Consider the following 22650-nt stretch of genomic DNA (forward strand, 5'->3'; position numbering starts at 1 on the left):
CAAGCTGTGTTCAACTGCTGTGTTCCAATGTTATGACATTGATTTGTGGCAAAATCTAAAGCAGGAGACCGTCAGCGACCCAAATAAAAGGCCTGATTTATATTTAGTTGTGCACGGGTGTCACAACACGGTATGAGCTTGTAGATCAGCTGTATCTGCGGTGTGCGGCACCAGCTGGCAACTAAGTATAAATTAAGCCTAAGCTTAATTTATACATAGTCTAACCATGTACTGCCATCCACCATCAGTACTTCTACATCAGTGGTTCTCAAAGTGGGCTCCGGGGACCCCCAGGGGTCCTTGAGGGAGGTTCCAGGGGGCCCCCAGCACAATTTGTTAATACAGCATCACGATCATTTTAGCCCCTTTATCCCTAATTTATACGTTGGCTATTAAAAAATAGCAGACATACAAGCTTGTACATCTGGTATTTCTTTTTATTTTGAAGTGTTTGAAATATTTTGAATAATTTAAAAACATTCCATGCTCGGGGTCCGCGGCCAAATACACATCAATTTGGGGGTCCTTGACACTAAAAAGTTTGAGAACCACTGTTCTACATGAATGGTTCTCCATCTGTGGGTCGGGAACGCCAGGGGGGTCCCCACATGATTTTGGGGGGTCACCCGATGACAGTGAAGTGACAATTTAAGGACTTTTAATGCCTTTTTAAAACCTCAAAAATTGAAAATGTGTCAAATAATATAAGAAAGAGGCAACATTTTTGAAAATAGCCGATCTACAAGCTCACAACGCCTCACAACTGCTATTTTCACAATATTTATCTGTGGAACCGAGTCAAACCGAATGAAATGCCTCAACTCCTACAATTCCAAGTGCTTGTCAGGGCGGGGGGTCCAGAGTTCAAATTATGATTATTTTGGGGGGTCCCCAGTTCAAATATGATTACTTTGGGGGGTCGTGTCCTGAAAAGGTTGAGAACCACTGTTCTACATCATTGGTTCTCAAAGTGGGGTACAGGGACCACCAGGGGTCCTTGAGGGAGTTCCAGGGGGTCCCCAGCTAAATGATAGATTAGGAACCAAATTGACGGGTCCATTTGGTTACATTTGTACACTCTCAGAGTTACATTAACATAGATTTTACAATATAAATTGGGGTCCCAGAGAAAGAAATGCCATTAAACGGGGTCCGTAGCCTAATGCATTTGAAACTGGGGGTCCTTGAAATTAAAATGTTTGAGAATCACTGCTGGAGCCATAAAAAAATCTTCTCTTATGAGGGTCCCTGTCATATCTTTTCAAATGGGGGTCCACGGGCTAATAAGTGTCAATTTGGGGGTCCTTGACATGAAAAAGGGTTGAGAACCACTGACTGTTCTACATGATGGTGGATGGTGTAATTCTGCCCTCTTCTTCTTACCAGTGCAGGTAGTTGATGGAGTAGCTCCAGTGTGTGTGTGTGTGTGTGTGTGTGTGTGTGTGTGTGTGTGTGTGTGTGTGTGTGTGTGTGTGTGTGTTGTTGTACCAGTGCAGGTAGTTGATGGAGTAGCTCCAGTGGTCCTCAATGTGCCAGCAGAAGGAGGAGAAGCACATGCCCACGTAGAGCCAGGGCAGCTTCATCCCACAGATGTCGGCCGTCACGTGCGTCAGCACCGAGGCGTCCAGCACGGGCATGTTGTTGAGGTTCCAGCCACTGTTGAGGTAACTCTGCAGAGACAGAGAAGAAAGGCCACAACACTTCCTTTAACCACTTATAAGGCATCTATTTTTAGATCCGGCCAAATACATAACCATTTGGGGGTCCTTGACATGAAAAAGGTTTGAGAAGCACTGCTCTAGATCCCTCACAGGCAGGCTGCTATATAGCCGTGAACAGATGGCATTACTACTATCACTATAAGAAAACATCTGTGAATTTCACCTACAACAGGAATGTCACTAATTTGCAGAATGACCAGGCAAATTGTCTAGTTGCTGTGTTTTAGACCGAGAGCCCCATTATCCCATTCAACCCGGGAATGCATCTCTGTAGTTTTTAGATTTCTTTGGCTATATAAAAATAGCAGATCTACAAGCTCATACGAGCTTGTAGATCTGCTATTTTTTAGACAAATCGTGAAAATGTGTGCAAATCTTTAGTTTGAATATATATATACTTTTTTAAAGCGAAAGTTTTTAACTCAAATCTTTGCTTCTGGGGATTTTACAATTATCTTCTAAATCTTAACAGTTTTTTTCCCTAAAGTAAAAAAAAAAAAAAGTTTTACTTATGTTGCTATATTATCAATGATTTTCAAACTTTTTTCATGTCAAGGACCCCCACAATAATATGTATTTGTCCGCGGACCCCCTCCCATCTACAAATATTTTGTTCCAGGGACCCCCAGAACCAAAGATTTGTGTTAAAAATTTATATGAAAGATTTGCACAAATGTTCACGATTTTTCTAAAAATAGCAGATCTGCAAGCTCATAGCGAGGCACTTGGGGGCGCGCTATGAGCTTGTATATCTGCTATTTTTTGAATAGCCAAAGAAATCAAATAAAATTACACAGATGCATTCCCGGTCTTAATGGGTTAACCCATTTAGACCTGAGGCCGATTCTAAAAAACGGCTTCTAAATCCTGACCTAAGTTTTCTGAAAAACTCCAAATATTTATACAAAAATTACAAAAACAATTATGTTGCTATATATACTGTACGTAACAACAACAACAACAACCCCAAAAGGGGTTCCCGGATTGAAAGGTAGTTACGTATAGGGGTTCCCCGTCTAAATGGGTTAACCACATGAACCCTGCTTTTTCCGATACTGGTATCGGTACAACTCAAACTACAACTACAAAAAAGTTAGAAATCAAAACAACACTGTACCTCGTCATCAGGGGAGATTTGGACTTGACCGTTTTTAACGGGAAAGCCACTTCCAAAATCTTTTGAGGCGATGTCTGCCCCGTACTCCACGGTGACGTCCTCCTCGATGGTGCTGACCAGTCGCCAGAACTCCTTCTCCACCAGCTCAGTAGGAACCATCTATAAGCACACAAATACAAAAAGGATATTAGGTCCGACGATTCGGCACATTCAGACAAGACCCCCTGATTTAGACTAAAAACTAACGACCCACCCAAGTCCTTATTATTATTATCTTGCTTATTAACTCTTTGACTGCCATGGACGCGTTTTCGAGTCAATTGCTACTTGGTCCACTTGGCCATGGACGCGTTAGACACGCGTTTTAAATTGTTGTTGTTTTTATATAGGATCGCGCTCTGATCTTGAATCTGGAGTGAAATGTAAAACTGTAGCACACGCGGACAGGGCCGTGGGAAGACGTTATAGGTTACGGGTGTTGTATGCGCATGTATGCACGCGCGTGCGTGCATTTGTGCCTAGCGTGTATGCGTGCGCGAAGATTTGCGGGGTTTGGGCGTTTTTTTTTGTTTTTTTTTTACTTTAATTTGGTTAATTCGGTTCAAGAACACATATTGCATTAAATCCCCCCCAAATAACGTCCAAAAACAACAGGCACATTATGCAACAAAAAAAATAAGATTTTTTCTTATTAATGTTTTTTCAGGGGGTGCTGCAGCCCCCTCAGCACCCCTACTTCCCACGGCTATGCACGCGGATACGGAAATAACGTAATTTTCGTCTCCATTCACTCTCTGTCTGTTGGTTTCCTGCAATTGCCTTGAACAAGTTTTTTTTTGTTGCCCTCGTTTCGACGAGGCACGCGTTTTCAACAGTTTTCAAACCGGAGCGATAGCTCCGGTTTGATTATTGTTTTCTCTCGGTGGCGATCAGTGGTCTCCTTTGCGTTTACCAACCATCTTACAAGCGATCATAATGTATATAAATGTTCTGTGGCCAGTTGGGGAGGTGGGAAATACGCTGATTTTTAATGAAATACGGTATTTTCAGCGTGGTTGTGGCAAAAAAATGTTACCTCACCGGTGGAATGTTTTTCCACTCGGCAGCAGTCAGAGACCCTCTCTGGGTCTACACACACAGTGGATCGATCGGTCAATATGGATCTAAATCTTCTGTGACCACTTAAAACACCACATTCTCTGGCACTGGTGAGTTCATTAATGTACATACTCTGGCAGTCAAAGAGTTAAGATATAACGCAGATTAGCTTGATCCGCTTATCAACTAGTGTTGATTTCCTTCGACTAAAACGATGACGAAAAATGTTTGTCGACTAGCTTTTTTTACTGGCGAAAACTAGATAAAAACTAAGCTACGATGACTAAGACTAAATATATTGACAATTTCATCAACAGATAAAAACTAGACTAAAATGTTAGTGAGGGACTATAGTGGAGAAGAGATCCAGTAGAACTAAAAGTCATTTTATGTTTGATTGTGCTCGGCTGTTGAGCTCTGAAAATAGCAGATCTACAAGCTTGTGGATCGGCTATTTTCAGCATGCAACCAAGTGTAAAATCAGCCATTTCTACACCATCAAGGCACCGCCAAAATACATTTCAGTTGACTAAATCAACTGTAGATTTAGTTATATATCTTATGATATTTAGTCTACTAAAACTAGACAAAAACTAAAACATTTCAGATGACTAAAATATGACTAAAACTAAAGACTCTGACAAAAACGAATTCAAAATCTGCTGTCAAAATCAATGCCGTTATCAACAATATCAAAGAACAGAGGAAACCGTGACCATACTCACATGGACCGGCATGTTGAAATAATCCGACTTGAAGGAATCGGCCATGTCTCCAAAGGCTCGGAGGTTGTACTTCCTGCTGGCTTGCTCGAAGCCGAACGCGACAGCAGGTTTGCCACATTCCTGTGTGGAAAGATGTGAATAATAAGAAGGAAAAAATTATAAATAAACCCCACAGAAAGTGTTAACTAATTGTGACCGTCGTCAGTCATTAAACTGTAACTCCCTATTATACGATGTGCCTGCCATTCCTAATCAGGAAGTGGTGGTTCGTTCCCGCAGAGAGTATCTCATTAAGACCAGATGCTGCGCGCGTGTGTGTGTGTGTGTACTTTAACGAACAACATAAACAATGCTTTTTTCTACTGAGAAGTGTTGACGTGAAACGTGTCGACACTTTGTGACAGGCAGCCACTGGTTCTCTGCAGTTGATGTTGAACCGTTTTCATTGTAATGGTGGTCCCTGGACCCATGGGGCGGTCATTCAAGTGGGTCCTCACTAATAACTACCCTAAACCTAACCACGTTCCGTGGACGCATCGATAGAGAGTTGAATGCGTCCTTTTGCAACAATATACATCAGAGACACATGACGCCTAGTGGTTCTACATCTCCGTCTCTCTCTGTCAGAGCTGGGTGTGTGTCGTCTCTTTCAAGGTTGTGCTGGTTAATTGAGATGGAGGCTATCAGGGGGATTGGAGGAACCTAGCCAATGCCTTCAGGGCATTGTGTGGTTCCCTCTTATCCCATGGTTTGTGTGTTTGAGCTCCTTAGCTAAATCTCTATAGAGCACCGACTGACATCGCTAGAGGGTCGCAGCGTTATTTTTTGTGTTGAAATCCCCATAGGGGGAAATCTTAGATCACGTCATATAAGAACTGCGTTCTAAAAATAATAAACAAATACCCCCGATTTCTGCCTCCTTCGCTTCCTCCGTCCTCCAGCGTGACCTGGAATTCCTTTGACTAAGGCGCGAGGAAACAACGCAAGTGGAGGACGTGAGGATGGAATTATTGGGATTCCGTTTATTCGTGTTATTTGCTATCGTTTTAGTCAGTTTGGCAGCAGGTCTCCCTGGCAGTGTGTTTTTTGGGTAGCTGCAACAAATACACAAAAGATTCTGCCATCTACTGTTAACCATGTCTCCATTATGACCATGGATATGGTCTAAAACAGGGGTCTTCCAACATTTTCAGGCCAAGGACCCCCTAGCTGAGAGAGAGATGAAGCAGGGACCCCCCCTCTATATTTGTATAAAATTGTGTTTCAGATTAAACTATTTTTGTTTACTTGGTCTGCTCTTTTCTCCCCTCCTCACCTATTCCTCTCTGCCAAAAAATAGCCGATCTACAAGCTCACAACGCCTCGCAGCGCGAGGCGTTGTGAGCTTGTAGATCTGCTATTTTTGGTTAAAGTTCTCCTCAGAAAAAGGGATGCTAGGGTTCAAGTGATTTTAAGGTATAAAAAAAAATGTATATGTAACAACATGTAGCAACTCTGAGGACCCCCGGGCCCCCTGTTGAAGACCCCTGGTCTAAAAAAAAGTGTGAAAAACATATTTTTCTTTTTTCAGCTGATTGTTATGGTCCCCAGGAAGTGGTTCTATTTCAGATGATTGTTTGTTGTTGTTGTTCTAAATAAGAAATCAACTCTTAAGGGAGAGAGAGAGAGTTGGGAGGGCGGGCATCAGTCTCACCTGCGCCAGGCACTTGGGGCACCTCCAGTCCCCTTTGGGGACGTCGTGGAGGGGAGGGATCAGACAGAAGGTGTGGTAGCTGTCGTCGCAGCCGTCGCACAGCAGCAGGCGGTCCTCGGCGGTCCCACAGCCGCACATCAGACACATGTACTGCTCCACCTGGAGGACAAAGACAGTGGATTGTTGTGTAAGCAACACACCACACTAGGGACGGAAATTGGTAGGTACCTGACGATTCAATTCGATTCCAATTCTGAGGGGTACGATTCAATTAAATTGCGATTATTGCTATTATTGCGATTAGCGATTAATTTACTTCCATTATCTTTTATTGATAATAAAAACTAATGGGAGAGATGTGTCACTGTCAGCTGGAAGGTTATATTTGCCAACATCAACAATTGCAGAAAACCAACAAGAAAATAGTTATTTTTTGTAAAATAATACTGACTTATAAAAAAGGCTTCTCAATATTCTGATAACCAACCATTTTTTTAATAATCGATTTTTTTTTAATCGATTCTATAATCGTCCATGTCCGAATCGCGATTGATTGCTGAATCGATTATATTTTCCACCCCTACACCACACTATGCAACCATGTAAAAAGACAACGGAATGCACGCCCATTTTTGCACCATCTCAGAATCATAGTGATACGGCTGGGACATTTCTATGGGGGTGCATGCCCAATACAGCCTCTTTGAATTGAAAAATGGAATTGAATAAAAGGGAAAGGTGACCAAAGGGTTAAACGAGTGCCACAGAGCATTGCAATAACATGGAAGTCTGACTCCCCCCTCGGCACAGCGAGATGGTTCTCAGAAATGAACAGTTGTGTCCCTCTTGAGAAGATTACTTATAGTTTAAGAAATGTGTTTGACACTTTTCTCAAGATCTGGCAACCTTATTTGGACAACAAGGAAACGTTGTCCCTACCTGTATCAGAGATGTTATAGGTTGTTATCTACAGCTATCTCGGTCTAGATCTATCATTTCTCGAAGCTACTTAATGTCTTTACAGCAGATTTGTCTCTTCTTGTTGCTCCTTTTCTTTACCTTTATTTTTTATTATGTTTTGATATTTTTTTTATCTGTGCTGTCCTTTATGTATGTGGGGAGGGGGGCGGGATTTGGGGGGGGTTGTATGTATACTTTTGTGAAAAATTAAAAATTAAAAAATATATAAAACAAAATAAATAAAAAAAAGAGTGCCACAGAGCAGTAACTGCATTCGAGGTCAAATCGCTACACACGTTATGTTTAGAGTTTTTCCGATACAAGTATCGGAAAAGCTGTGATATTAGCGTGTTTAGGAACTGATAAGCAGAACCAGAAATTCAAGAATTTCAGTACCCAACCCTATGGGGGTGCATGCGTCATATCTGTTAAAATACAAAAGAACAGCCTTCCTTCACTCACTCCAGTATCGTTCTTTTTGAGCTGCAACATTTCTTTGTCATCGATTGGATCTTCGATCTTCAGAGGTTCCTGTTTCACCTCCATAATGTCTGTTCTCACTGAAAAAGAGACAGATATGATGTCAACACGGACGTTATGAACGTGATGATCCAACATTGTAGGTATCCACTATCCAGACAGAGTCCAACCGATCGGTATCTGCAATTATGCAGGCAATGTGTCCAAAAGTGTAACCACTTTCAATCTGCCATCCCTATTTTTGGCATGCCATTAAAGAAGGATTTAACGCCGTGATGCGACGCATTGTGAGCTGGTCGATCGACTTTTTTAGATTTTTTTAATAGGGTTTAAGTGGTTAAATAAAATCAAGTTCAGTTTATGAGAAAATACAAAATATTGGTCAAACATCGTTAAAGGGATAGTTCACCCAAAAGATTACTTATTTTCTATCAATTACACTCCCCATGAAGCCTTGAAATTCAGGGAGATTTTTTTCTTTTTGTTGCATTCCTAAGCCAAAAATCTGATTTTTATTTAACCTTTATTTAACCAGTAAAATCACATTGAGACCATAGTCTCTTTTACGAGTGTGCACTTGCCAAGAGAAAAGGCAAATAAATGTTACAAAGCTCTGCCAGTAACAACAAATACAGGACATGACAAAGACAAACATATAACATCGGTAATACCAAAAACCTACTACCAGGGAGGCTCAGAGAGAGTCTAAATAGCTAACCAATGACCGACTAAAAGAATGACTAATAAGAACAATATATCATGAAACTACTAAACTAATATAAAACTAAGATCTCAGCATTTGCTACTCATCAAAGCAGGAGCAATGGCTATAGAGTGTGCCCATGGTAATCCTCTTAAAAGTCACTAGAGGGATCAAAGAAGCCAGGTCTGTAAATCATTCCACAACCAGGGCCCAAAAAACACAAGGCTTTTTTTCCCTGCCTCAGATTTGGTATTGAGTACGACGTAGCGCATCCAAGCATTTGATCGGAGATTAAAATGATGACTGGCAGAAAGATGCCAATGTCTCCAGTAGGAGACTCAAAGTTGACACTTTGAGTCTCCTACCGCAGACGCCGCAGGTCATCAAATTATTGGTTTAGGAATGCGACAAAACTAAACAATCTCCATGAATTCAAGTCTCAATGGGGTGACTAATCCATAGAAAAAAAATGTTTGGGGGGGTAAACTATCCTTTTCAACAGTGATCTAGGACTCTCCAAATACAGAATTGGCATCAAACCCAAAAAATCTGGCATCAGAAAAACACTACGCTACAGGACTCAACTCTCTGCTTACCAGGTTCTGGCTTGGCCACGTATATTCCCATCCTCCTCCTGAGATTGGGACGATTCTCACAGTCTTCGTCATCCGGCTCAGTTTTAACACAGCCGCCCATCTGCTAGAGAGAGACAGTGAAGGATTAATACTGTACATCCATAAGAAGTTCATGTTTCATAGCGTCCTTCAACAAGATATTAACCGAGAACGCATCTGTGTCATTTTAGATTTATTTATTTTATTATTCAAAAATAGCAGATCTACAAGCTCATGGTGCCACGCTATGAGCTTGTAGATCTGCAATTTTTTGAAAAAAATCTTTAAAATATATATATTCAAAGTGAAATGTTTTAACTTCAATATTTGCTTCTGGGGGTCCCTGGAACAACATATTTTGAGATTGGGGTCCACGGCCAAATACATAATTATGGGGGTCCTTGACATGAAAAAGCACCACTGATATAACAACATACTGTTAGGATTTAGAAAACATTTTTAGATATGTATTTGGCCAAAGACCCCCCCCCCCCCCACCATCTCTAAATATGTTGTTCCAGGGACCCCCAGAAGCACAGATCGGAGTTAAAAATGTTCGCTTTAAAACATAAATATATATATATATATTCAAAGATTTGCTCAAATCTTCCACGATTTAAAAAAAATAGCAGATCTACAAACTCATAGCGCGGCACCGAGTGCCGCGCTATGAGCTTGTAGATCTGCTATTTTTGAATAGCCAAAGAAACCTTAAAATGACACAGATGCGATCCCGTTCTTAACGGATTAAAGGAATGGGAGTATTTCCTTAAATGGCTCAAACGTTTGTGCAAAATTAACATACACAAGGGCCGTTCAAAAGAATTGCAGAACGGTTGTATCCATAGAACAGAACTCACCTCTGATCTCATCCGCTTGGCACGGCGGGCGATGCTACACGTCTCCACCGGCTGCACAGACTGGCGCTGTGGAAGGTCGTGCGGTTTGTACACTTTATCTTTCTTGTCGTTGGTCAAGGTCGCCTTCTGTAGAGGAAAAAAAACACACACAAAGAGCAATGTAACTCTGGTGCTGTACTTCAGTGGTTCTCAAACGTTTTCATGTCAAGGACCTCCAAATTGACACTTATTAACCCGCGGACCCCCATTTGAAAAGATATGCCAGGGACCCCTAGAAGAGAAGATTTTTTACGGCTCTAGCAGTGATTCTCAACCATTTTAATTTCAAGGACCCCCCAGTTTAACATGCATTAGGCTACGGACCCCAATTTAATGGCATTTCTATCTCTGGGACCCCAATTTATATTGTAAAATCTATGTTAATTTAACTCTGAGAGTGTACAAATGGAACCAAATGGACCCGTTAGGGTCCATTTGGTTCCCTTTGTATACTCTCAGAGTTACAGACTCATAAGGGTCCATTTGGTTAACTATCCATCATTTAGCTGGGGACCCCCTGGAACTCCCCCAAGGACCCTGGGGGTCCCCAGACCCCACTTTGAGAACCAATGTTGTACTCAATCTCAGGGAAGATTAAAAAGCTTAAATTGGCCATGTTTATATTTGCATATTATCATGTTAAATGTATAGAGAAAAAAGATACGCGTTTGTCTTCTCCTCGTCTGAGACTGAAGGTCAAGGTTGTGCTTTATTATTACATCTTGTGTACAGATACATAAAGAGTAAAACGTATTTTTGTTCGGCTTCCTTCAGGCAATGCAGCAGCATAGGCCACTTCAAACACTCTTTGATCTTAAAGTAGATCCGAAAATAGCTGATCTACAAGCTCACAACATGACATGTTGCGAGCTTGTAGATCGGCTATTTTCGGTGCATTACATGCTTCCCATAGAAGACATGGTGGCTTCTATGGAATCCACATGACTGAGATCAGCCGTGGCGACTGAGAACTTTAATCCATGAAGTTGGCTTCATCTACTCAGAATCAAGTTGGCCTTGAGTATGGTCTTATACTCAAACTTGCTTCAGATGTGGTCATGATGACCCGGTCACCCTTTGTCATAATGTTCTGCGGCTGCCAATCACCCACATTTTGGTCAGCAATATTTCATACTCTCTCATATATGCTGGCATGGATGGCCAATCCCCCTGAGACAGCGTTATTTGCTGTGGTTCCATTGGATAAACTAGTGGTGCCGCCAGGTCAATCAAAGGCCATAACGTCCTCTTCATCATCCCATTAAAACCGGCAACGCATCTGTGTAACCACTTTAACCATCATTCTACTACTTTGGCTATTCAAAAATAGCAGATCTACAAGCTCATAGCGCGGCACCGAGTGCCACGCTATGAGCTTGTATATCTGCTATTTTTGAAAAATCGTGAAAATGTGTGCACATCTTTGAATATATATATATTTTTTAAGCGAACATTTTTAACTCAAATCTTTGCTTCTGGGGGGGTCCCTGGAACAACATATTTTGAGATGGGGGTCCGCGGCCAAATACATATCTTCGTGGGGGTCCTTGACATGAAAAGGTTTGAGAACCACTGATTATAGCAATATAGGTTCTTTGCTTCTCCAGAAGCAAAGATTTGGGTTACAAATGTTCACTTTAAAACAATATATATTTTGCACAAATCTTCATGATTTTTCAAAAAATAGCAGATCTACACGCTCATAGCGCGGCACTCGTGGCGCGCTATGAGCTTGTATATCTGCTATTTTTGAATAGCCAAAGTATAAGATGATGGTTCAAATCTAAAATGACAGATGCTTTCCCAGTCTTAATGGGTTATTATTAGGCAGTAAACTGATCCTGATATGCTGGAGGGTTTTGCCACCCACTCTGGGTGGAGGTGATGATGGCATAATTAAAAAAGATTGAACATCTAAGATTTACCATTCAGGGAAAGAAAGGCGTTCCTAAAGGTTTGGCAGCCGCAGCCCCTTCTTTCTTATATTGAACTCGAGTCCAACCCCCCCCCCCTCAAATGTCAAATGCATGATCTCTAGTTAGATTGTAATTATTATTCTATTTTCCCATTTACTTTATTGTATTCCATGTTCTACCCTCCCCTTTATGCCTGTGGGTATACGTGGGTGGTTGGGAAAGTAAAATAAATATAAAAAAATATTTGACTAAAGAGACTGAAGCCTGAATTATCCCATTAAGACCTGGAACGCATCTGTGTCACTTTTTCATTTGAGCTAAAAAGCATTATTTTACACTTTGGCTAGATCTACAGCAGATCTATAAGCTCATAGCGCGGCACCGAGTGCCGCGCTACGAGCTTGTAGATCTGCTATTTTTGAAAAATTTGGATTTTTTTTTTGTGCAAATCTTTGAATATATATTCTTTTAAAGAGAACATTTTTAACTCAAATCTTTACTTCTGGGGGGTCCCTGGAACAAAATATTTTGAGATGGGGGTCGGCGGCCAAATACATATAATGTTGGGGGTCCTTGACATGAAAAGGTTTGAGAACCACTGATACAGAAACATACGTTTTTCAGAAAACTGTTGGGATTTAGAAGACATTTGTAGAATTGGCTTTCGGTCTTAATGGGTTATACATAACCGAGCGTGGGTGGCGCCAACTGAAAATAGCCTATAGTATCTACAAACTCACACATAACGTGTGGCGAGAATCAACTATTTGGGGTCCATGCCACCCGTGCGGAACCGTGTATAAATCAAGGCTTAGCTCTGAGTTTGGTGTTTAGTAGTCTGTCATAGTCTACACAACGCATTCTTCCAATGTCAATGGAGGCCTTGCTCCTGAATTGTCATTGTGCATAACAATGCACAATTTGGCTGAGTTGCATAGGCAAAATGTCAAGGGCAATGCGTTCAACTTGTTGTGGTTGAGAGACACACTAGAACAAGGGAAGTAGCCACGGGGAGCACATATAATTAGGGTGTACGATCATGCCAAGTGAGAACTGGTGAGATTCCGGCTTCCGAAATCGGAAGAATTCACATGAACAGTACTCTGTCCTCCCAACTCACAAAACAAAACTTTTTAGCTCAAGACCCAAAAGAGAAATTTCATGTCTACCTTGGCACCAAAACTAGTGAAAATAGCCGATCTACAAGCTCACAAAGTGTCGCATCGCGACACGTTGTGAGCTTGTAGATCGGCTATTTTCACTAGTTCTTAAAGGAGAATTTCGCTCGACGTTTTTCTTACCTTTTTTATGATGTTATTATGATATCCTAGGACGAGTGATAGAGTAGAAAACTGTCATAACTCCATGTCGGAGTTCGCCTCAGCTAAAAACCCGCACTGCATGGGACTTGCTCTAAATCGCGTATTTTAATAGCTTGATTTTTGTTTGTTTTTGCTGAGATCTGATGTTCATAGTGAGAGAAACACTATGCAACCTGATTGCCTTGACTTCTCGCTACAGCGAGATGTCGGGCGAAATTATCCTTTAAGTTTTTTGTGTTCATTTTTTATTCTTTTAAATTCATGAAATTTCCTTGATTTTTTTTTGAAGATTTCTCTTAATTTCTACTTTTTGAAGTTTTGTTTTGTAGTAAATTAAATTAAAAACGTGACCCACAAAAATGGTCCCGACCCACTGTTTGGGAAACAGCGCCTTGAATCACCTGAGATTTTCTGAGATATTTGTTAAGGCTCTGGAAATCAACTATCAAATCCTCCCTAAACTGATCACCAAAAAATTGTGATCTCTGAATGGAGAAGAAAGAAAGAGAGACATGTGACAGAGATGAGACATACCGGTAGATTGGCTCCTTTCCGGAAGAGATTGTACGGGTAGAGGATGCGTTCGTAGTGTGCCCGCAGGTGAGAGCCGATAGCCTTGCCTGAAGCAAAGCCCATCTTCACGGAGATCTTGCTCCAGCGCCGGTCTCTGCAGACCATTTCAAACCCTCCTTCTTCCTCCACCAACTTGAAAAGAAAGACATAATGCAGTCCAGTATTACAGAGTTGTATTATATATGGTTTTCCAACTTTAGTAACATGTTACTTTTTTGTTTTTGATTATTATTACAAAACCTACATTAACCACTTCAGCCCTATATACATTTCGGCCATTTGAAAATAGCCGATCTACAAGCTCACAATGCGTCGCGATGCGACGCATTGTGAGCTTGTAGATCTGCTATTTTCAAAAGAGTTTTATACATTTGAAAACTTGTGAAATGGTACATTTTGAATTCCGCACTATTACTTGTACTACATAGCAGTATTGATACTTTTACTTAACTCACTGAGTGCCAGAATTATTTCTGGCTATGTTGTCCCAGTGCCAGAGAATTTTTCAAAGTAAAAAAAAAGTGCTTAGGAAGCGAGATACAGCCTTTTTCAGTTATAAGTTAAACAAGGAGTGGATAGAGCTGCAAATCTTCAGATAATGATATCTATAAAAATATATTTTTTGAGTTTTTTACTATTGGCACGTTGCACCATAGTGGTAAAACACGTGAAACACGTCAATAGCACTCAATGAGTTAACTCATTGAGTGCTATTGACGTGTTTCATGTGTTTTACCGAAAAAGAAAAGAGTACTTTTGGTACCACTGGTCTGGGTTGATCTAGGAGGAATACAATGTGTACGTACCTTGTTCAGTTGGTACAGATCCAGGATCTTTCTTTCTGCGTGGGGGATCTTCAGAGTGCATCCTTGAAGCTCCCAAAACTTTGCTATTTGATCCAGAAAGTTGAGCTTAACTCTAGTCTGAGCCTAAAAACACAGGAGGGGGGGGGGGGGGGGGGGGAGAGAGTGTTATTTCATCTAAAACAAAAGAAAAGGAAGCGCTGCCTAGGTTCAATCACAGTGGTTCAAAACAGGTGCTCTTCAGTGGAACAGGTATATAGGAATAGAAGCAAAGAAAACCCAAAGTTCTGCTTGTGGTGAGGCAGACTATAGGGATACAATACTGAGGCACTCTGTCTTCAGGTGAAAAAATATATTAATTTATTTAGCAGATGATGGTCAGCTGTTGCCTTGCTCATCTGCTAAATACATGTATATATTTTTTCACCTGAAGACAGAGTGCCTCAGTATTTTTTCCCTATAGTCTTGCTCACCACAAGCAGAACTTAGGTTTCCTTTGCTGTCATTTCATCTAATTAGATCAGGTCTTCAACAGGGGGGGGTCCTCAGAGCTACTATAGGGGGTCCGCCAAATCTTTGTGTGAGAGGATGTTTATTTTTTACATTAACCACTTGAACCCTAGCATCCCTATTCTGAGGGGGAACATTAGCCGAAAATAGCTGATCTACAAGCTTACAACGCCTCACAGCGCGAGGCGTTGTGAGCTTATAGATCTGCTATTTTTGGCGAAGAAAGAGGTATAGAGGGGAAAAAGAGAAAACAAAGTTTAATCTGAAACACAATTTTCTACAATGTAGAGGGGGGTCCCTGCTTCATCTCTCTCTCAGCTAGGGGGTCCTTGGTCTGAAAAGGTTGAAGACCCCAGAATTAGATAATTCAGAAGGCAATTCAAAGACTGTCAGGGAGGTCTGACTGCCAGTGACCTTTGCCTAGATGACCTTTGCACTGATGACATATTTAATGTCATCAACTTCCTAGATAAGGCCAAATTTCAAATGAACTGCAGTAGCCTGAAGTTGGGAGGCATTTGATGTGGCATCCTGATTATTAAAAAAACACTCCTTCAAAGAACCAATCCATTTCAATTGCAGGCTTTTGGCAACCGAGTTAATTTGACGTGACAAGAATGTGGCAGAATAAATGTGCTGATTGTAGTCGCGTGGCAGAATGACTGGCAGAATGTGACCACATCAGTTTAAAAAGGGGCCATTTGTATAGTTTATATACACGGGAGCAAAATGGGACTTTTATTTTTAGTTACAGTGTGAACTGAGAGTTCTATTCTCATCAGTTCATTGCATCCATAACTGATGTATTCCAATCTCAGACTTGAACACAGAATTAGATTAATATACACAGTAAAACACTATTTTACTGTGTAAATACTGTACAGCAATAATAATACAAATGCATCGAAAGTACCTCCAACTCATTGAGCCTTTGTATGCGTGGAGTGAATTGCAGTCTGTCCACATCGCAAGCAAATGGTGGCTGCCATTCCTGTCAGGGGAAACAAAACCACATTGTTAATCCAGAGAATACAAATATCTTTGCTAAAAAATAAAAAAAATAAAAGAGAAATTAGTCTAGAATAGACTAAATAGATTCATAGATGTGACAAAAACGACTTTGTTTCAAATCAGTTTTTGTATCACCCGATCGTGCCTGAACATAATAACTAGCATGTCTCTGGATGCCTAGAAATCAGAATTTATGCCTGACCACACATTTAGTCCAACCGACGGACAATGAATAAACACTAGTATTAGTAGTTCCATTATGAGAACACACTGAAGCGCAGACCTGATTGTAAGTCATTGTGTGTGAATTTACTGTACAATGCTGTTATGGACCAGAACGTTCTCCGCTATTTATCGTAGACTCAAAAACAGGACAAGACCCGGGACAGTTTGTCAAGTCTGACAAATCTTGAGTTTATCAAACAACGTCGATTCAACTCACTGTTTTTGATCCAACTAAAGGGAAATATTTTCCTTTCTACACCATAAAGCAGTGGTTCTCAAACTTTTTTTCATGTCAATGACCCTTAAATTGACACTCATTAGCCCGCGCAGACCCCCATGCCTGGGACCCCCATAAGAGACGATATTTACGGCTCTAGCAGTGAAGGACGCTTCAGTTTGACATGCATTAGGCTAAGGACCCCCATTTAATGGCATTTCTAATCTCTGGGACCCCAATTTCTATTGTAATTGAACTCTGAGAGTGTACAAATGGAACCAAATGGACCCTAACGGGTGCATTTGGTTCCATTTGTACCCTCTCAGAGTTACAGACCCATAACCTAACCTTCCAGCATTTAGCTGGGGAACCCCTGGAACTCCCTCAAGGACCCCTGGGGGTTCCCGGACCCCACTTTGAGAACCAATGCCATAAAGAATGTAACATCCGTCCAATATAGTAGATTTATCTTCACAGATCTTTAAGCTAACTTACTGCTTGGATCTTAGAACAGACTTAACAAATGAAAAACGTAGATATAACACTGTTGTATCATTGCCACGTTAATTGTTATTAATTGGACCCCTCTTTGTTTTCTTAATTTTACTGGCACTGCATGGAGAATGAGATGACCAAAGCGTCCATATCTACTGTAGAACAGTGTTGATTTTGTTGACTAAAACTATGACGAAAACTAAACAAAAACTAAGCTACGATGACTAAAACTATGAGTAAATATATTGACAATTTCGTCAACACATAGAAATTAGTCGAAATATTAGGGAGGGACTAGTGGTGAAGAGATGCAGTAGAACTAAAAAGACAAGTCATTTTATGTTTGGTTTTGTATGTGTGGTCTGAAAATAGCAGATCTACAAGCTTGCGACGCGTTGTGAGCTTGTAGATCAGCTATTTTCAGCATGCAAAAGTGTAAAATCAGCCATTACGACGCCATCAAGTCATCGCCAAAATACATTTTAGTCAACTAAATCAACTGTAGATTTAGTCGACTATAATCTTATATTATTTTCTTATATATATTTAAATGGAATTTTATTCCAAAGACTACGTCCAAATTTGCTCTCAAAATCAACACTGATGTAGAAAAACAGTAAGCAAAAAAAACAAGGTAGTGAAAATAACTGGATATAGTCTCTGTCGGGTGGAAAAACTAGCAAAAAGTAGCAGATCTACAAGCTCGTATGATCAAATAGGGCATTAACTTGTTATGATAAAACACAAAAAGTTAAAATATGGAGGTTTCTACCCTTCAGCAACGATATGCAATTGTGTCCACATACTGTTGTATGCTACTGTATGTGTTGATATATACTGTAATAAATATACTTAAATCATATATCAACCAATACAACATTATTTAAATGACACATGCAAACTTTTAGGCATTTCAGACGGTTATTCATAACTCAACTGAAAAATGAATAGAGACGTTAAGCTCCTTCTTTACACAAACTGAGCTGGTTAAAAATGTTGGCACACACCAGGGATAAGACAGAAAAGCTACATTTCCACTGGCGTTTTGTCAAATCACCTTTTACCCAGCCAGCAAAATGATTAGTGGCTTGAGCAAAAAACATAACTTGTGTTTGTTCACAATATGTTACGAATTATGCGGTTAACCCATTAAGATCTGGGATGCATCTGTGTCATTTTTAGATTTGAGCTATTAAGCATTATTTTACACTTTTGGCTATTCAAAAATAGCAGATATACAAGCTTGCCGCGCTACGAGCTTGTAGATCTGCTATTTTTGAAAAATTGTGAAAATGTGTGCAAATCTTTTAATATATATATTTTTAGAGCGAGCATTTTTAACTCAAATCTTTGCTTCTGGGGGTCCCTGGAACAAAATATTTTGTTCCAGGGACCATATCATATAATTTTGGGGGTCCTTGACATGAAAAAGATTGAGAACCACTGATATAGAAACATACTTATTTTCAGAAAACTGTTAGGATTTAGGAGACATGTAGAATCGGCTTCAGGTCTTAATGGGTTAAGTCGGTCCATCCTGGAATATTTGCTAAATACTTTTTTTTATTACTTTTTTTTATTACTAAAAAAAAAGGGTGGGACAGAGAAGGCAATATCTTTCTCTTCATTTTAGCATAGATTGTTTGAGCTCTGATAAGAATAGCTGGTATATGTACGGTACAATCCTGGCACAATAGCTCAAAGTAAGGGCACTGATATGGAGCTACTACTTACTGCATTTTTAAGCATTTGTGACAGCTTCCATGTTTCCTGTCTATCTTGAATCTATGTGTGTGACCACTTGTGGAAAACACTTGAGGCCAATTCTAAACAGACTAGACCACCGCTACTGAAGAAGAGATGGCCATGAGATAACTAGCCAACACTGTCGCCATATTTTGCGAGAGAAATAAGCAACCAGGTCTATGAAAATGAGATAGAGAAAGGGAGTCCAAAATAAGCGAATAAAGGCAATTTAAACCCGTATGCATCGGATATGTGAAAATATCCGAACTACAAGGTCACAACGCGCCGCGACACGTTGTGCGCTTGTAGATCGGCTATTTTCAAAGGAATCCTGGACAAAAGTTAAACATTTTAACAACACAGAACATATTTTTAGATGGGGGGGTCCGTGAACAAATAATTTGGGGGTCCTTGACATGAAAACGTTTGAGAGCCACTGGTTTAAACATTAGGAAACAAGCAAACAACAGAAGGCAACTACACTTTAGAAACAAGCCCAAATAAGCAACTACACTTTAGAAACAAGCCCAAATAAGCAACTACACTTTAGAAACACCCCCAAATAAGCAACTACACTTTAGAAACAAGCCCAAATAAACAACTACACTTTAGAAACAAGCCCAAATAAACAACTACACTTTAGAAACAAGCCAAAATAAGCAACTACTTTAAAAACAAGCCCAAATAAGCAACTACACTTTAGAAACAAGCCCAAATAAGCAACTACACCATAGCAACAAGCCCAAATAAGCAACTACACCATAGCAACAAGCCCAAATAAGCAACCACACTTTAGAAACAAGCCCAAATAAGCAACTACACTTTAGAAACAAGCCCAAACACGCAACACACAACTACCAATAATTTACAATCAACTTAACAGATAAACAAGCCCAAAGTCGCTTTTAATAAGCAGACATGGCAACACTGGACTAGACCCTGCTAAAGGAGGGATGGTTTATGAGATAATAACTAGCCTAGTCTTGGCTCTGGCCTTCCTCTAGTCTAGGACCTCCTTTGTTTACATGTACTATGCATATTCAGCCACGCTTATGTTGTGTTTGTTGTTGTGCAGGTGGTCATGATGGGCAGTGTTGCCAGATTCTGTGAGAGAAACAGGCAACCAGGTCTAGGAAAACAAGCCCAAAATAAGCAACTATGGGCCACAAGAACACTTTAAACATATACATCCGCCATTTGAAAATAGCAGATCTACAAGCTCACAACGCGTCGCGATGCGACGCGTTGTGAGCTTGTAGATCGGCTATTTTCAAATAAAATCTTGCGGGAAAATTATAATAAGCAGACTTGGCAACCCTGGTCATGGGTGCAATCATTTTCAGAAACTCACACTTGGTCCCTTCCAGTCATGACACACAAAAATAGATTATCACACAAGTTGCCAAGTCTTGTGTTTACAGAATTGATAAAGTTATTCAACATCATAGATATAATCCAGGATGTTTTTTGCACCCTAAATGTTTATAAACAGACAGTCCCTAAAACAGAGGGTACTTTGCCAGTGCCATCTCTGCTTAACAGAATACTCATTGTCGTATTTGCATAGTCACCCAGGACACACCCTTACTGCATGCATAACCGAATTCTATCTGCCCTCTCTGCAATAATAAACCCAAAAGAGAGGGGGGATGGGGGGGCAGGTGACATCTAGAGAATTTAATTTAACAGTGTGGATAAAACCCAATCACAATCTGACAAGATTGACAAAAAAAATGATCTAAAAATATGTCAACAAGCCTACATGTAATGTAGGTAAACAAACAAGTGCATAATTATATTCACTATTTTAGGGTTTCTTCTTCAATCAACCCCAAACCACCAAAAAGAGAAGGAAAAAAAGGAAATTCGACTAGTTTATATACTGAAAGGCTATATAATACCAAAGACACAGTACACATAATTAATCAGATTACAGGGTAAACGAGGAAAAACTAAACAAAAACACAACACACTTGTCCGACAAACTGCTAAGTCAATTGTATAATCTAACAGGACAGGAGAGAAGGGAGGCCTAGGAGGCTAAACATAACGTCACCCCTTGGTTTAAAAAAAACAAAAAAACACACGTCGATGCAAAAATGCAAATCTTGAGTCTTTTTTTTAAGACAGAAATGCAACGTTTTACCAAACGTGTCATTCATTGTCCATCCATCCATCCATCTCTCCATAAACAGATGGCCACGAAGCACGTAGGTGACGATTAACTGTCACAACGAACGGCCTCAGAAATTGGGCCTAGTTGTTGGTCCCACTAACTTATCGTTAGAAAAACCCAAACACCCAAAATGCAGCCTTATTCTTTCTACTTAGAAAGGTATTCTAAATGGATTTTAACTACGGTTTACAGGGGGCTATAACATCTTCAAATGGTCAAAGAATTTTATATTTATTAATTCCCTTCCGTGCCTAAAATCATCCAGGAAGCAACAGCCAACCAAACCAACCATTCTTTATGCAACGTTTAATAATAGAACCAAAACATTCAACCTTTTTTTTAGCATACTGGACAAACTTTGGGTCGATTTTTTGGGGGGAGATTGTGCCACATAGGCCTATAACAATGAATGTGGTTGTATTATAAAAAATATAAACTTTATATTATCTTATCTCAGTGTAAAATGACAGATGGACATCAGGACAGAACAGAACAGTCAAAAGACAAAACAGTACAGAGCTTCGATCAACTCCAATGTTTTTAGGTTATTATTTTTTATTCATTTGACATCATTATGCACTCTAATGTTAATATTTTTCAGTTTTATATGAACTTATCTATTTTAAAAAATATTGTATTTTTTGATGTGTTTATTTTGTTTTGCTTTTTATTGTGCTTAATCTTCTACGTATGAAGAAACACTTTGAAATGAATTGCCTTGTTGCTGGGAAAAAAAATGTTGAAATGCAAATAAACTTAAGAGAAAAAAAAGCAGATCTACAAACTACCAACCCCTCGCGAAAGCAAGTAGTTCTACAAACGGGTAGCTTGTAAATCTGCTTTTCTTTTTTAGCTCGAGCGATACAAACACAGTAGAGTAGATAGGCTCGAGCTCTCTGGCCGAAGCAGCAGCTCGAGCCTCCAGCCTCAGCCAGGCCGCCATGTTGGATCAGTCTCTCTCTCTCTCCCCAAAACAACACAACTTTTACTGCTAAACCCCGGCAGAAGAGACACTCAGAAACACCAAGTCCACCCAGAAAACGAACACTTTAAAGGGTGATAGAACAAACTAAACTTCTGTCCTTTACCTTGGGCGGGCGGATCTTGCAGATGCCCGTCCTCTCGGCGATGGGTCGGATCTTGTTGATGTAGCTGAACGGGTCTCTGAATTCCTCCCAGCTGGGCTCGAACACCGGACACTCCGGAGGGGCCACGAACTCTGCGAGCAGCGGCAGACTCATGGTCGCATCTTACGGTGGTTAATGTCCCCCTGCTAACCCTCTGAAAGATGAGGCTTTTGACTGTCCAAACCGTCGGTGTATTAGTAGTAGAATTTAATAATAACAGCCCATGTTCCAGACAGACAGTACTGTGTGTATTATCTCTGAACTCAACTAACACTCTGGAACGAATGATCCAGTTGGGGGCGGGGCGTCTCGAGCCGAGGTGGTGATGTGGGAGAGAGAGTGGAGTAATAATATATGCATCCGCCTGAGGAAATAGACACCCCCCTCCGCCCCGTGTGGAGTTATCTAATAATAATCATATAAATCATATACATCAAGCTGAATTTAATTATTGCTCATCTTGTGTGAAGCTGTGTTTGTTGACTATTAAGATACATCTATATTGTCAGAGCTTTACCT

At 40.3% G+C, this 22650-nt stretch overlaps 1 protein-coding gene across 2 annotated transcripts in view; it reads right to left on the bottom strand.

Moving 5' to 3' along the window:
- kdm5ba (lysine demethylase 5Ba) overlaps positions 1 to 22407 on the bottom strand; it is a 44205-nt gene extending 21798 nt beyond the window's left edge. The window contains exons 1-11 of one of the 2 annotated variants that reach the window (XM_084062654.1): positions 22093 to 22407; positions 16048 to 16125; positions 14628 to 14750; positions 13783 to 13953; positions 9972 to 10097; positions 9094 to 9193; positions 7777 to 7874; positions 6355 to 6513; positions 4662 to 4781; positions 2839 to 2997; positions 1489 to 1670 (exon numbers count right to left, since the gene is read on the bottom strand). In XM_084062654.1, the coding sequence (XP_083918780.1) occupies positions 1489 to 1670; positions 2839 to 2997; positions 4662 to 4781; positions 6355 to 6513; positions 7777 to 7874; positions 9094 to 9193; positions 9972 to 10097; positions 13783 to 13953; positions 14628 to 14750; positions 16048 to 16125; positions 22093 to 22245 (1469 nt within the window). In that variant the 5' untranslated portion in view covers positions 22246 to 22407. Of the gene's footprint in view, positions 1 to 1488; positions 1671 to 2838; positions 2998 to 4661; positions 4782 to 6354; positions 6514 to 7776; positions 7875 to 9093; positions 9197 to 9971; positions 10098 to 13782; positions 13954 to 14627; positions 14751 to 16047; positions 16126 to 22092 lie in introns of both variants that reach the window. The other variant, XM_084062653.1, reaches the window with a different exon arrangement.
- Positions 22408 to 22650: the final 243 nt, after the last annotated feature.

Source organism: Gymnoscopelus microlampas, assembly GCF_963454915.1.
Source record: "Gymnoscopelus microlampas genome assembly, chromosome: 7".
In the NCBI taxonomy this organism is placed as follows: Eukaryota; Metazoa; Chordata; class Actinopteri; order Myctophiformes; family Myctophidae; genus Gymnoscopelus; species Gymnoscopelus microlampas.